Source organism: Cynara cardunculus, assembly GCF_001531365.2.
Source record: "Cynara cardunculus var. scolymus isolate 2C chromosome LG 12, CcrdV1, whole genome shotgun sequence".
Taxonomy (NCBI): Eukaryota; Viridiplantae; Streptophyta; class Magnoliopsida; order Asterales; family Asteraceae; genus Cynara; species Cynara cardunculus.
In genome coordinates, this window is record NC_037539.1 from 36,029,110 (window position 1) to 36,045,115 (window position 16,006).

The 16,006-nt window shown below is 38.3% G+C and overlaps 1 protein-coding gene across 1 annotated transcript; it reads right to left on the bottom strand.

Annotated features, from left to right (window-relative positions):
- Positions 1-34: 34 nt before the first annotated feature.
- Positions 35-14,299, bottom strand: LOC112523345 (protein Mpv17). The gene is made up of 6 exons (XM_025132910.1): positions 14,015-14,299; positions 1,993-2,145; positions 1,797-1,929; positions 1,669-1,708; positions 1,031-1,180; positions 35-373 (listed from the first exon to the last, which is right to left on the bottom strand). The coding sequence occupies exons 1-5, from the start codon at positions 14,282-14,284 to the stop codon at positions 1,093-1,095; spliced, it is 684 nt and encodes a 227-aa protein (XP_024988678.1). The 5' UTR covers positions 14,285-14,299; the 3' UTR covers positions 35-373; positions 1,031-1,092.
- Positions 14,300-16,006: the final 1,707 nt, after the last annotated feature.

Here is a 16,006-nt window from a genome sequence, read left to right on the forward strand (position 1 = left end):
GGTATGACGCCACCCGCACTGTACCAGTCCCACGAGCAAAAAGAAACTACAGTATATATCATTTCGGAACACAGATGAAAATCATCCATAATCCCAGTACATAAGTTCAAAGGGAAGTCTTTCTTTCTACACAACATTTTCCTTCCATTTTGTAAAACTGCTGCTATGATTCAAAACATAGGCAACACCACCAATTGGCCCAAAATGGAACAAACAGAAAACATGGAATTTCAAATGAATGGCCTCCAGAATCCACCAACATTCATGTAGCCTAACATGAATTGTAATTGTAATTTGTAAATATATTTAAGAGCTTCATACTCTTACAGCCCTTCAAGTCTGCATCATTTTGCCTCGTGCCCCTACACGATACCTGATAAAAATAGTTAAGGTTTGGATACAAGTGAATCAAGAAATCTTGACACAAGTTATCAGTTTCAGATAATGTTTACATCTCACAACTACTACCTTTACTTCTATTAACAAAAACAAGGGCAAGTGTAATGCTCATCGGCTTTGCGAGGGTTGGGATGGAAGTCTTGTATATAGTCTTTCCCTTGCATCTTGCAAGAAAGTTTTCCATGACTCCGAACACATAACATTCCTATCATAAATGAGTAACCTCGCAAGTTTCTCTAAATCTATACCCTTCGTGATGAAAGCAAGACAAAGAAATTCAAAACCGTAAAACAAAACCTTGAATGTTTGGCAACCTTAAGCTAACTTATTTTTTGAGCTTATTGAAAAAGCCTCATCTGGTTAGCCATAATCTAGCTTTCTGGAACGCTAATTGAAGTAGCATAGCTTTTTTTCCAATTATGCCCCTTGTATTTTTCCACTTAATTTTCCAACATGTTAATTTAGGTCATTTTACAATTTACATTGTTATAAGCTAGTTTTTACCAAACATGATTAGTTCATCAAATTAGCTTTTCATGTAACACCTAGTTTTTCAACCAACATCTAGCTTATCGGCGATAAACATAGCCCTAACTTTTAAGTTGTAATATGAAAATTGTTGGGCAAATACCTGGTGATGGAGAATGGACTACCAGTTTGCAAAAGCCGTCCCAGAAAACAAAAAAGAGAAGTTCACTTGTTCAGAGTTGAAGACAAGTAGAAATTCCAGAATATAGAATTCATCGACATGAAACCAACACGTGCTTGAAGAGGAATCGCCCTGTAACGTATACCAAAGCAGCTTAGAGTAAAGCTTTTCAAATCATTCTAAAACAATTTAACAACACAGTGACTAAAACTACAAGAAAGGTCCATTAGTGACTAAAATTCTAACAGAGATGGTTTAAGCAATGTTGCAAGATTTAACAGAGATAGTTTGCATTATTCTCCTTGATTTGCATTATTCTACAGATGGGCCTCTCTGTTACATAAAATTTCAATGACCAGAAAGGTCCATTTGTTGATAGTTGGCACGTTTCCTTGATTTGCATTCTTGTCTAGATGGAATCAGCATTTCAATATTGTTGAAATAAGAACTAGCAGATGTGAACTTTCAGAACCGAAAAGGAAGAGAAACCATGTGAGCTCCATCTTTCCAAGTAGATAATAAAAATTCATGTTCCTAAAACCAGTGTTACCAAAGAGGTTACACAAGCCACTGAGAGAAGTCATCTCCCAGTTGGATGAGAAATAGAGAAAGAAAGATACCAGAAATTAACCACGCTAACAGGAATCCAGAATCTAAATCCTGCAAATGATTTGGAGAGTGAATTTATTTCGTTGGAAGCCAATTTTATCAGTAACTAGAAAATAAAGAGCGATAAGTGAAGTGTTACCAAAAAGTAATGTACGAAGAGCGTCTTTCTTATACTTATTTGGAAGCTCTGAAAGCTTCCCTTGCCACAGATTATTCCATGCAAAAACAACAGCAATAACAGATGGACCAAGAACAATTTGGTTCAAGACTACCTGCGTAAGCATAGAAAAATTGAATGGAGCTTCATTTCTAGTAAAAAGTGAACTTGTTTTTACCTTAATCAATACGTTCTGTGCTGTCTGCTTTGGCATGCAACGATCAAGATACTGATACCAGACATAAGAGCCAGGTCCATACAGAAGGAACCCATACGAAGTCATTCGGAGGGCACGCAGCCAATTATGGTCCAGGAGAGTCCATGTCTCATCCTAATACATTAAGTAAATCCAAATCTCAAAAACAAAATTAGCGTAACAAATTACAGCATTCTAGATTGTGAATCCTTGTTACGATAAGAGAGTGAGAAAGGGAAAGAGATACACGCAAAGGCATCCATCACGGTCTCGTTTCTGAAAACTCAGAGAAGACAAAATTGAATACCAGTGAGTAATGATTTTCCCTTGATTCAGGAAAGAAATGTGACTTGCTACAACACATAAGAACTCATATTCAACCAAGTATAACATAGCTTCATACAAGATATTGGGAAGCTAGGCTAACAATAGATCTCACTCTTATTGCTAGAAGGTAGACTGCATAAAGCAGTGGACTTGCTACTATAGGCTCAATAGTAGGTTCTTTCTGCATTTAGTCTCGATCTGTGAGTTCCACCATTCAGTATTCATATCACCTCATTAGGAAGGTGGAAAAGCACGTGCAAGTTTCATTTACACTACAGACAGCACCTAAATCTTGGCAAACATCAAGTTTTGTTCTTTGATCTCTCCATTAATGTGTCTAAAGCTTGTACCGCATATTTGCTAATGATTTAGGGTGTTTTCTTGAAAAAAGGGGGTTTTATGTCATCCGGTTTTGGTGTTTCTTCAGAATCTGAGTTAAGTTGTTGAGTTCATGGGGTCAGGTTATACCCTGGGTTGTGGTAGCAATTAGCCAATTGGTCAACTTTAGTAGGCTTGTCAAACGATCAACTTTGATACTGTTATAAGAAACTACAAGCTGTTACTGCGCTGGTACAAGTGGGCATAGGTAACAAGTCCGTTAGTATTACATCTACATAAATAAGAGAGATTCAGAAAAAAAAGGCAATGAACTTTCCATTTTGAATGATTAAATCCATAAAGTTTTTTTTAAATAAATATATCATTAAGCTTTCTCATATTGAATGATTAAGCCTCTGAACATTTTTTTTGAATAAATAAAACAATCAAACTTTTAAAAACTAGTTACCTACGTCTTTTTAACCCAAAAAAGCTACTTGTAACCGGTTACATAGGTAAGAAAACTACATCAGTTTTAGCATTCTCAAACCCTACACCATTCAAACCCCTCACACCCAACGCCATTGCTCCCCCTTGCCACCCCTCATCGCCCCATCGTCGTCCGCTCTCCATCACCATCCATTGTGACCATTGTACCCTGCCATCAATCACCCTCTTTTTGATATGTCTATATGTACTCCATCAAATTGTTGAAAAAGAGGGATAATCAGTATACAAAAAAGCATACAAAAAAAGGATCAATGGAGGGGGTAATGACGACGATGTGGGTGAGAGCGGACAATGTTGGAGCGGCAAGGGGAAGCGAGAGGGATCAATGTTGTTGGATGCAAGGATCAAGTACGAAAATACTGTAGGCCATCCAACCACAGCAATTCAACAAAGCATTGGAAAATCTTGTCTCTATATCCCGTGAGTGAACATAAAAGTAGAAGTCAATGCTTATGTGGGAAATTGTATAATTGGATGTGGTGTCTATTAATGTGCAAGCTTAGAAGGGAAGAACAATGATAGAAATGCAACGAAATGATTTTGGTATTGGATTGAAGAGATGGACAACGATGGTCTATTGTGGTGGCCAGTGTACTTGATCCTAAGACCAATCTTGATAAACTACTTGATCGTTGGGTCCAACACAACCAGAAGAAAAGAACGTAATGAAAGTGGTCAGTCGAATTCAAATCTCAAGCATCCAACACCTCTTCTTCATCCTTCCTTCTGTTACAAAAACCCTAATCTTCTTTTTCTTCATCGTTGATACTTCCGTTCCAAGAAACCTAACCCTAATATTCTAAAATGGCACCTTCCAATATCTCCTTTCCCTGCAAAGAGTGGAAATTCAAAGCCAACAATCATCTATCATTGTTCAATCTTCTCGAGTCAAAAGTGTAGAAGTATAAGGGGTTATATGTAACTATGTGATAGTTGTAGTGCCTTTCTTGTTTTCTTCCCTTGGTTAGGCTTCCTTATTTTATTAGGTTTCTTGTGTGTTCAATATATACGATGTAACCTTCTTAACGAAGATAAGAAAAGATTGCACGATTCCTCTAAATCGCACATGGTATCAGAGCAATATTAAACTATAGTCATTCAAGTTGCTGCTGGCCATCGTCAATTGAGTTGCTCTTCCAAGCGTCCGAGTTCTTTCAACCAATTGTTGCCCTTTGATTTCTTTCAATCATTCATGCTTCTCAATTGGTGATTGATAGCTTACTCATCATTGCCCTCCTTTCAATCAATCAATACTCCTCCAACCGGTGAGCAACAACTTCTCAATTTCTGCAATCGAGTCTAGTCAGTTTGATTTGGCGTCTTCTGCCATTAGTCTGGACTATCATCTTCAGTCATGGTAACATCAGGTTCTACTCAAACTTCAATTTTGTCTACTCAAGCTTCAGTCATAGCTTATGTTCAATCATCTCACCATTAGTGTATTCAACCTACCGGCCATAAACTAAGTGGTCGTAACTTCCTTCAGTGGTCCCAATCAGTGATGTTATTCATACGTGGTCGCAAAAAAGAGGATCGTCTCACCAGAGTTGTTTTGTTCCTGCTCCAGAGACTAATGATCCTAACTACGAAGTTGGATATCAGATGATAGTATAGTAATATCATGGTTGATAATTCCATGACCATTGGTGAAAACTTTCAGCTTCATTCAACCGCAAAGGAAACTTGGAAAGCAACCCATGATACCTACTCAAGCAGTGACTATTGCAGAATTGTTTAGTGTAGAGTGTAATATTCATGATCAGTGTCAAGGGAAGCTATCTCTTACTGACCAGTTAAGTTGATTAGGTACCGGCAGCGATTAGATTTGTATGTCCTGCAGATCAGAAACAAGTTCAGAAAATGATCGAAACAAAAAGAGTATTCAAGTTTCTCATGGGGTTTAATCCTGAACTTGATGAAGGGGTCGCACTCTTGGAACTAAACCCCTTCCCTCCATTTGTGAAGTCTTTTCAGAAATTCGAAGAGAGGAAAGTCGGAAGAAGGTGATGATGGGAACTCAAGCCACACAACTAGGTTCCTCCGTGCAACCTGATAGCTCTGATGTAGCAGCCCGAGGACCTGCTCATCGTCCTCGATCAACATCCCATAACAAACAAGGGAGCAGAAGACCTTGGTGTGATCATTGCAACCAACACGGTCACATGCATGAAACTCGTTGGAAAATTCATGGTAAGCCATCTAACCGGAAACCACAACACAAACATGAAAATTGTGGACTCTCGGCTTCCAGAAATCCTCAAACCGAGTCATCTCCGTTCGGTAAAGAACATATAAAGTTGTTGCAAAAGATGCTCAATTTTGCGCCTCAGTCCCACAAGAAATATGGCTCAAACAGGTAGTCACACTTCCTTTCTCCAAGCACTTGGATTGTGGATCCCGGAGCCTTAGATCACATGACTGGAGAATCTCATCGATTTGATGATCTAAAACCATGCTCCTCAAACATGTTTGTTCATATAGCTGATGGGAGTATTTCTCAGGTGACGGTATTGTGACAGTCACGATCTCACCCACCATTACTTCACATATGTTCTTTTTGTCCCTGATCGCACTTGCAATCTCTTATCTGTTAGTAAACTCGCTCGGAACAGCAAGTGCACCACTAAATTTCATGCTCACTCTTGTGTGTACCAAGATTTAGACTCGGGGAAGACGATTGGTAATGCTGAGAATTAGGCCAGCTTATACCACCTGCAAATGCAGAACAACTCAAGTAGATTCAAGACAACCATCCACAATCATGCAATCCCAACAACCTCGCTTCCAGTTTATCTTCCGATTTATCTATAAATAAAAACAAAGGATTATGTACCTCTACTGATAGTGAGATTATGAAGTTGCACTATCACTTAGGACATCCTAATTTTGTTTCTCTTTCTCGATTGTATGCAACTTTTCAGAAATAAAACTTCTCAAAATCTTCAGTGTGATATATGTAAACTTTCAAAGCATATACGTGTCACATATTTACCTCAAACTCACACGCCATCTCACCCATTTTCTCTCGTACATAGTGATATCTGGGGAAAAACATGGGTAAACGACGTTACCGGTGCCCGGTTGTTCTTACTTTTTGTTGACGATCATACTCGCCTCTCATGGGTATTCTTGATGAAAGACAAATCAGAGGCAAAACATTTGTTCATTAAATCCCATACCATGATAAAAACTCAATTTCAAACCAACATCCAAGTTTCCAAGATAGACAATGCCTCAGAATATTTCAATCATTACTTAGGGTGACTACCACTCACAACAAGGCATTGTACATCAAAGCTCATGTGTTGAACCACAATAAAATGGCGTTGCCTAGCGGAAAAATAGGCATCTCCCTAAAACCGCATGAGCCCTCTCTTCACATCCCAACATATACCTAGACAGTACTTGGGAGAGGCAGTTCTCACAGCTACCTACCTCGTCAATCTTATGCCTTCTTGAGTTTTAAACCAAAAATCCCAATGCTAAGTCCTTGAATCCTTTCCAAATACTCGTCTCCTTTCCAACACCCCTGCAATGATTTTGATTTTTGGTTGTACTGCCTATGTTCACATCTATTCCCACGCCCAAATCAAACTTGATCCCAAAACCACCAGATGCATCTTCCTTGTCTTATTGGCTTAGTATGTGCTTAGTTTCGGTTAATTCTTAGGCTCTTTTTGGTTATTCTTCAAATCAGAAGGGGTATAAATGTTATGATCCTATAACAAAAAGGTTCTTCACCTCCATGAATGACACCTTCTTTGAAAACAAGCGCTTCGACACAGCTGCTCAGGGGAGATATGACTGAACACTCTCTTCAAAGTGAAGGGATTCTCATAGAACCAAACCGCTCGAGCCTTTAACATGAATCCATCCATACTCCTGAACCTGAATCCACTCATACACTTGACCCGACTCAACTCCTACATCTGAACCCACTTCTACTCAAAACCCTCTTGAATCTTCGAAAGATATCTTGCTGTATTCACGATGGAACAAACAAGGTGGGGATATGGTGGCTTAGTCTTATGGGATAGACTACCAAGAGACATTTGCTCCAGTTGCAAACTGAATACTATCAGGGTGCTATTGTCTATTGTTGGTAATCTTGACTGGACTTTGCACCAACTAGACGTCAAAAACGCCTTCCTTAACAAAGATTTAGAGGAAGAAGTCTTCATGGACATTCCTCCAAGGGTTTTCTACTAGAGCAAACCAAGGCAAGGTATGCAAACTCAAGAAGTCATTGTATGAGCTCAAACAATCTCCCCGTGCATCGTTTGACCTAGAGTTCTAAAAGGCACTCGCTATCCGCAATGTCAAGCATACATCGAACCAAAGAATAACCATCCTCATTGTATATGTGGATGATATAGTTCTCAGTGGAAATGACATCGGTGAAATTACTCGACTCAAGGATCTCTTATCTAGAGGATTCGAGATTAAAGATCTCGAAAACCTTAAGTTAGGCAGGTTTCACACTAAAGTTGAGAAAAGGCATAAGTGATAGAATTGAAAAGAGGAAAACTATAAGTTGAGAAAAGGCATAAGTGATAGAATTGAAAAGAGGAAAACTATTTCTTTTATCAGGAGACAGCAAGCTATGCTGTCAAAATCGCGATATATCGGCGATATATCGGATATCGCTCGAAGGGAAGAAATCGGTCATGAAATATCGGCCAAAATATCGAGAACGATATTATCGGCGATATTTAGCGATATTTTAGTGCAAAAATCGGTCCGATATTCCGATTTTTACAAGGGTTAAAATTTGGGCTTTTTTTTATTCCATGGGCCTTATTTTTTGGGCTGCTTAGTAAATTAGGTCTGAATCTAAACTTTCTACTGTCTACGACTTCTCACGTCGTCTCTCTTTTCTCTCTCGGTCTCTCTCTTTTATCTCTCGATCTAAGACTTTCTCAACAGTCCACTGCCCAGCGTGTCTTACGACAGAGCCAAGCCACTGCCCAGCGTCTCTTCTCGATCTCCTCTGTTTTTCTTCTCGTCGTTCTCGATCTCCTCTCTTCTCTATCACCCGTGTCTTACGACAGAGCTAGCAAGAGCCAGGTCTTACTATCACGGTATCACACTATCACCTACCCACTAACTTGATTATTCTTATTTGTCTTAGTTAGAACTTCTGGTTGACCCTGGTTGCATTATATATTTTGGTCATATTCTTGAATCGTATTTTGGTTATGAGCTGCAGCCTGCAGATTGTATCATATATTGTTGGCCATTTGCTTATGAGTTGTAGGTTGTATCATATATTCTTGCATTAAGAGCTGTAGGTTGTATCATATATTGTTGGCCATTTGCTTATGAAATACTGCATTTTTTAATAAATTTGATCAGATACTACTGTAGGTGAGTGGCTGATTTGGATGCTATTACTTGTATCACTCTGCTTACTGCTGATTTAGATGATGTGATGTTTTAATTTTGAAACTATATTTCTAAACTCTAATTAATGCATATTATATATATAATTCTAAGAAATATTATGTTAACCGCTATTTCCGATATATCACCGATATAACCGATATATCGAATATCGGTCCTGACCGATATTTCGTATTCTGACCGATATAACAGCATAGACAGCAAGCGAGCGTACCTTTGTTCGCTTCTTCTCCCCATTTGACTGTCGCTCGGGGATGTAGTTGTAGATATTTTAATTTAGTGACAAAGCGCATATACTTGAAGGAAGGCGGAATATTTCACCCCTTACAGTGAGCGATGCCTGGGTGGGTATCGCCAATGACTCCCCTCTTCTCTTTCTCGAAATGGAAGTAGCGAGATCACACCAATGAATCTTCATCTCACAACGAAAATATGCCATTGATCTGTTAAAGGAGACACGACTATAAAGCCGGTGATACACCAATGCATCCCTATAACAAAATAGGCATGAAGCAAAATTGTGCCCCAATTGACAAAGGAAGGTATTAACGGTTAGTGGGAAAACTCTATTCGTCTCATACTAGGCCTGAAATTGGATTCTCTGTGAGTATGGCAAGTCAATTCATGAATAGCCCAATAGAAGAACATATAGAGGCAACTCATTGTAGAGACTTTCTTTCAAAAAGGGACACGATAGAGGGACCAAAGTATTCACCAATGCAGATTAGGGAGGTTCCCTAGCCGATTGAAGATCTACTTTCGGATACTGCTCACTTGTATGGGGCAACCTTGTCACATGGAGGAGCAAGAAACAATCTGTTGTTGCAAGAAGCAATGCTGAAGCAGAATATAGAGCAATGTCACAAGGTACTTGTAAAGGAATGTGGCTTAGGAAACTTCTAAGAGAATAAAAGGTCAAGAACTAAGGACAAATCTCATTACTCTATGACAATAAAGTTGTGATCAGTATTGAAAAGAATCCAGTCCACCATGACAAAATGAAGCATGTGAAATTGACAAACTTTATATGTGAGAAGGTAGAATAAAAAATCATCTGCCTGAATCATACTCCTCATATGCAAACAACTGACATGTTAACCAAAGCTCTACATCGGCCCGTCTTTAAAAACTTATGCTCCAAGCTGGAAATGATGAACATATACTTCCCGATATGAGGGGGGGTGTAACAGTATAAGGGGTTATATGTAGATATGTAGTTGCAGGGCCTTTCTTGTTTTCTTCCCTTGGTTAGGTTTCCTTATTTTATTAGGTTTCATGTGTTTATAATATATATACAGTGTAATCTTCTTAATGAAAATAAGAAAAAATCGCACAATTCCTCTAAATTGCACAGAAAGCATATTACCAGGATGTTGCAAACTTTTTGGCTAAATGTGCCATCAGCCATGCCCTTACTCATGCACCCCCTATGGCCTATGTGCAAAGTGAGCAAAGTTCTGGTATACTATAAAAATATAACCCTACCACCAAGAATATCGTCTTCCTTATTGACGACAAACAAGGATCTTTTGGAGTTGGATCTTTAGGTCTATTCTCCAAGTTCCAAGGCTTAAGACCTATGGTAGGAGGATATGAAGAGAGTCCTCATGAAAGTGGATGATGTCAAAAGAAGCTACAAGGTAAACTCATTTAACTAAAAGGATGAAGCACGTTGTTTTACCAATTTTCAAGAAAAGGTGATAGGAGTGGATGGATCGTGCCTAATGTTCAAGAAAAAATTAGTGATTTAAGTTTATCCATTGATATATCACCAAGGCAAGGGTGCCATCTATCAAAGGAGGGGCATTGGATGCGGAAACATAAGTTGAGCCAACAAGGTGTGATAAGAATTTGGTGGAATATTGGGGTAGATGAAGAAAGAGTAACTCAAACATCTAACTCTTGAGAAATAATCTACTTGGTCCTTGGGCCCAACACAACAGAATCGAAAGAAGATAATGTAATGGTAAGACCTGTATCACATAATTGCCTAATAATGGATATAAGATTAAAAAAAAGATTGAGAATGCACACGTATTTGGGAGAGAAAGTTGTAGCATGGCCATGTGTCCACCGAAATCGATCGGTGACCGAGTACCATTGATTGTAAATACTAAAATGAGATGCGTCAACCATTCTTTGACAAAAATATCCGAGTGTAGTAACCTATGATTACAACCTGAGTAAAAAAATCAAGTGGTGTTTGTAGTAGAGACCAACCCCTTAAAAAAGTTGTTAACTCAGGGGTACTTTGGTCTTTTTATCATGTATTTAATTTCATTTGGTACATATATTTATAATTTATGCACACAATATCATACACACCTACCCCAAGAAGTATCGAATTCATATTTCTACCCTTCTGGCAACACTCTTTTGCCCTTGACAACTATTATTGGTGACGCTCCCTTTCACCCCCTAACCCACCACTAAAGCCCTTTCAGAGTTGTCAACACCACCACCAACAACACTCCTCTCACCTTGACAACTATCATCCCCATGCCTACAACAACATCAAAGTACCTTCGTCAATGAAGCCCTCTTCTTTGGCGCCCTCTCTTCATCAAAGCACCAAAAAAGCCCCCTTCTTCATCAAGAAGATGCAAGACCTCCCTCTTCTTCATTGGAACTTGTGATTTAGGGTTCAAACCCATTGAACATCAAGGAAAATTGCAAGTCATGAAAGAGTCTTGGTTTGTTTTGTATTTGGTCTGTAGAAATATCGTACAATGAGGGTCTAAAGTTCCATTGAACATTTGATTTGTTCTGAATTTGATCGAACCCATAACCTACCCAATCAAGTTTTGTTTTTTCACTTCCATGGTGGTTTTGTTGATAGTGTTGTAGACTTTCCCTTAATTGGGTTTTAGACCATCTTCAATGGACCTTCAATACAATAAAATGGTTTTCAGTTTTGATTTTATACTTTGAATTTGGATTTTAATTTTAGGGTTTGTTTTAGTTTCTGATTTTAGGGTTCGTTTTAGTTTTTCATTTGGATTTTGATTTTATATTTGGGCTTTGATTTGGAGTTGTCATCAGAGAAGAAGGGCTAGAGGGGGAGGGGATGGGTTGTCGTCAAAGAAGATGGAGGGGGAGGTGTTGTTGTCGACTGAGGAAAGGGTGGGGGTATTAAAAGAGACAAAATTATAATAAAACAAAATAGAAAAATGTTAAAAAGACCAAAAGGCCGTGAGTTAATGGACTTCTTTAGCCGGAGATAGTCAGAGGGACCAAAAGTGTAATAGTGGTAACCACATTTCAAGATAAGGGCGAGACTTGATAGTGATTATTTCATAACATATCCCACCAAATTCTCATCACACCTTGCTGGCTCAACTTCCGTTTCCGCATCCAATGCCCCCTCCATTGATAGATGGCACCTTGTCTTGGTCATATATCAACAAACAAACTTAAATCACTCATTTCTTCTTGAATATTTGGCACGGTCCATCCCACTCCTTCACTTTTCCTTGCAAATTGGTAAAACAACATGCCTTGCCCTTTTAGTTAAATGAGCTTACCTTGCAGCTCCTTTTGATATCATCCACTCTGATGAGGACCCTCTCCACATCCTACCATAGGAGGGGCTAAATACTATGTTAGCAAGGGTAAGATTATAATTCTATTTTAAAATTCAAATCATATAATGCCTTTGGTTTTTGCTATTGTCAAACGTTACTTGGGTTATTTGGATTTTAAGTTTCAATTATCTCCTAAATTTTTGGAGTTCAAATTTAGAGCAAGCCTATAAATTGATCCCTCGATAGAAAATCATAGTTCATTCAGAATATATTGATTCGCCCGCGTTTGTCTTATGCAATGAGGAACCAAAAATGGTTCATTAGGGGTGAAGGGAATTTTAGGTACCTGAGTTTGTGTGTGGGAAATCTTTTCATTGAAATGATTTCCGTTAGTTTATTTAGAGGAATAAAAAGGAGGGGGTTAGCTATAAATAATTTGGGGGAGCAGAGAAGGGGATCATCGATTTTGTATTCCAACTTGTGGCACAAGCCGAGGAAACCCAACTTCTCTAAGTGTTGGTTTATCTTTCATGCATTCGTTTAAGCTATAAACCCTATTGTTTTTATATTGAGTTGTATCATATATCTTTCAGCCTTACATGGTTTATTCCTCCTAGAAACTTCGGTTTCTATGTTTCTCTCAAAGCCTGCCATGTGCAATCTTATACGTCCAAAAGCTCTTCGTCTAATAGTACTCCCCTCCATTTACCCTTTCCTGGTCCTATCTTCTCCATCCTATATCAGTTTAGTATTAGAGCCTAAGATCTCGCTATGGCTAACACTGGAATTACAGGACGCCTACAACAACCAAGAAAAAACAAGTGATTAAGAACGAAAAACCACCGCCGAATCGACAACTATCCAAGAGGAGCTTCATGACTTGGAAAAGAATCTTGGTCACGTAGATATCCATGTATAGATGCTCTCAACTTAGACATAAACCCCAGGCATTGAAGTTAAGAAATTTTCCCTGCATACCACATGTGAAAAGGCATGATCCTAATCAACAATAGCGGCAACCAGCCATATAGATGATTCAGAAGAACAAAACAATGAAGTTTTCTACATGCTTAACATGGGGTGAGGCCATCAACAGCATCAAGCTGCTAACATTACGCCAAGGTAAACCTTCAATCTTTGATGGAAGTTTGAACACTGAAGAAGTTATGGCTGGATTGCTAAAGCATACAATGTTTTGACTAATTTGGAAGAATTCCAAGGGACAACACAAACAGTGAAATTATAAGGCTAGAGATTGAAGGGAACAACCTTAGCCTGGTGGTAACCTAAATAGCTTGAGTTAAGGGGTCAAGACAAAACATGGTACCAAATGACACAACTGCCAAAAGCTCAGTATTTGCTCTCAGACTACGAAAAGTATTTGTTCCGATGATGACTATTGTGCACCCAAAGGGGCAGATCAATGCACAACAGAGTTCATGAAGCTTGCCAAATGCAACAATCTGTTGGGAGTCCAGTAGCAATTAGGTGGCCAGTTATCTCACAAGGTTGAAACCTGCAACCGAAGACAGGATTGGGGTGAAGGTGCTACCCAACATTTCCAAAACATGAATAATGCATTAAAAGCATAGATAATGTTGCAAGAGAAGAAGGCAGATTGGACCACAAGGACCCATTTTCCAGCAACAACAGTGGCGGTAGACAAGAGTCTACCCACTTGCAATTCATTAACGCAGACGGAGAAGCCTACTAATGACATAGAAGCTAGAAATTAACCAGCAGTGGGAGCCCAAAAACAGACTCAGAAGAACCCTATGTCCGGTCAACCAGAGGAAAATGCTACTGCCGTAAAAGCGAAGCATCAGTCAGGTGTTAAATGGCATGGATTTCTAATGAGAAGAAAAGCAAGGAAATTAAGCAAGGCATGGTGTACGGATGTAATAAGCCACGGGGTAACTGACCTCATGAGAATCAGAAGGCTGTTGGTTGTAGAGAGTTTTGCTCTTTACCCATCTCTCGCGAAGCTGAGCGATGGTGTCACCGGTTAGGGCAAGAGTAGCGGCAGTCGCTGCTTGCTTGACAGGGAACCATCCACCTGCTTGTCCGGAAGCCTCGGATGAACCAGACGAATTGGGTGAATTCCTTCTTCTAACTGTATCTCCATTTTGAGAATCGAAAGGCCGCATTCCCCAGATTCCGCCATTGCCAAAACCGCCACCCACTGAGCTCATTATTCCGAGGGTTTGCTCGGCCATTCATTTCCTCCCTTTTATCTTATACCATTCCCTCCGTCCCAATTAGAGACCGTCGAATAGGCCCGGTCCTGCTCGGGAGTCGGGACCAGTTATAGTTTTCGTTAAAAATAAAAGGTTCGGGATTGGTTATGTCAGATGGCCAAAACGGCCCGGCTTGGCCCGGCCCGGTCAGGGATCGTCGGAGGATCGGGATCAGGACCGGTATGGGATCGGGACCGGTTATAGGACCGACTATGGACCGGTTTGGCTCGGCCCAAAAATTCAAATAATATTATAAATAAATGTATTTTTAAATAATTTTATATTGTATTTTTATAAGAAAACGTATTTTTAAAGTATATTTGAGTGATCCAATTGTAAATTTTATAATGTATTAAAAATATATATCAATAAAAAATCAAAAAAAATCTTATTTTTTAATGCAAGGACAGGGACCGGCGGCTCATAACCGGTTATGAAGTACCTTGACCGGTCCTATCATTTTCGATCGGGACTGGGACCGGGACCGGTTATGGCCGGTTATGAGAAAGGTTAGGACCGATTGGGTCCGGCCCGGGACCGGTTTTTGGCCATCTCTATGTCTGAGGCCGGTTCAATTTTTCAAAAATATTATTGTTTTATTACTGGCTAGAAGGGTACTCGTGCAATGCAACGAGATACATCTTGATTTTAATATTTTATTTTATTTTTTATCTCATTCGATATTATAATATGGTTTTATGTGATTTTGAAAATACGATTATATTTTTATTTTTGAATAAAGTATAAACTTGAAAAAAAAAATATTGATATTAGTATCAAATTAACTATTTAAAATTCTTTATTTTTTATGTAATATTTAATTTAATTTTTTATTATAATTTAATTTAGGTTCAATAACGAAATAATTTATATTTGGTTTAATAATATAATTTTCTTATAAGGATAATAATTAAGTATTTTGTTAGAACTCGATAATTATCTTAATTACATTTTACATTTTTTATATTTTAAAATAAGATGTTTATCCTCTATTTGATTATGTTTATCCATATTTAATTACACAAATTCAAATATGGAGTTTTAGTAAGTTGTACTTGTGCATAATTTATTTGTAATCTTGAATTTTAAGTAATATCCATCAATATACGGTACTTCATGCATAAAAAATGATTTTTAAGAATTTTTATCAAATGCTTTATAATATAGTATAGATATCCATCAGTCATATAACCGTTTTTTCTATTTTTGGCCCCTTTTTTGTCTAATTTACCCCCTATTTGCTACATACAAGTCATATGGCAAGGTTAATAATTAATTAAGGGTAGAGTTATCTTGGATTGGATTCTAGTGAAAATAAAAGTTAAAGTAAGAAGCGTAAGAAATGATCTCTATCATTGAATGCATATTAGGATGGGATGCACCGGATCAATCATTGTATCAAGCGCAATTCATAGATGGTTTTGAGATTAAAAGTGATGAAGGATGCAAATCTCTTCTTATGTCTCTCACTTTGACTCTCCTTCTTACACGATCTTTGGCCAATTATCATTTGGTTGATTAAAGAGTGTAATTATACACGTATAGAACTTTATGTTCTTTTGATTGTGGATAGACCGAGGGAGTATATTATTACGCATACAGAGAGAGAGAGAGAGAAGTTAAATAAGTTAAAAATTAAATACAAATTAGAAATATTATATTACTAATTTAGCGTTT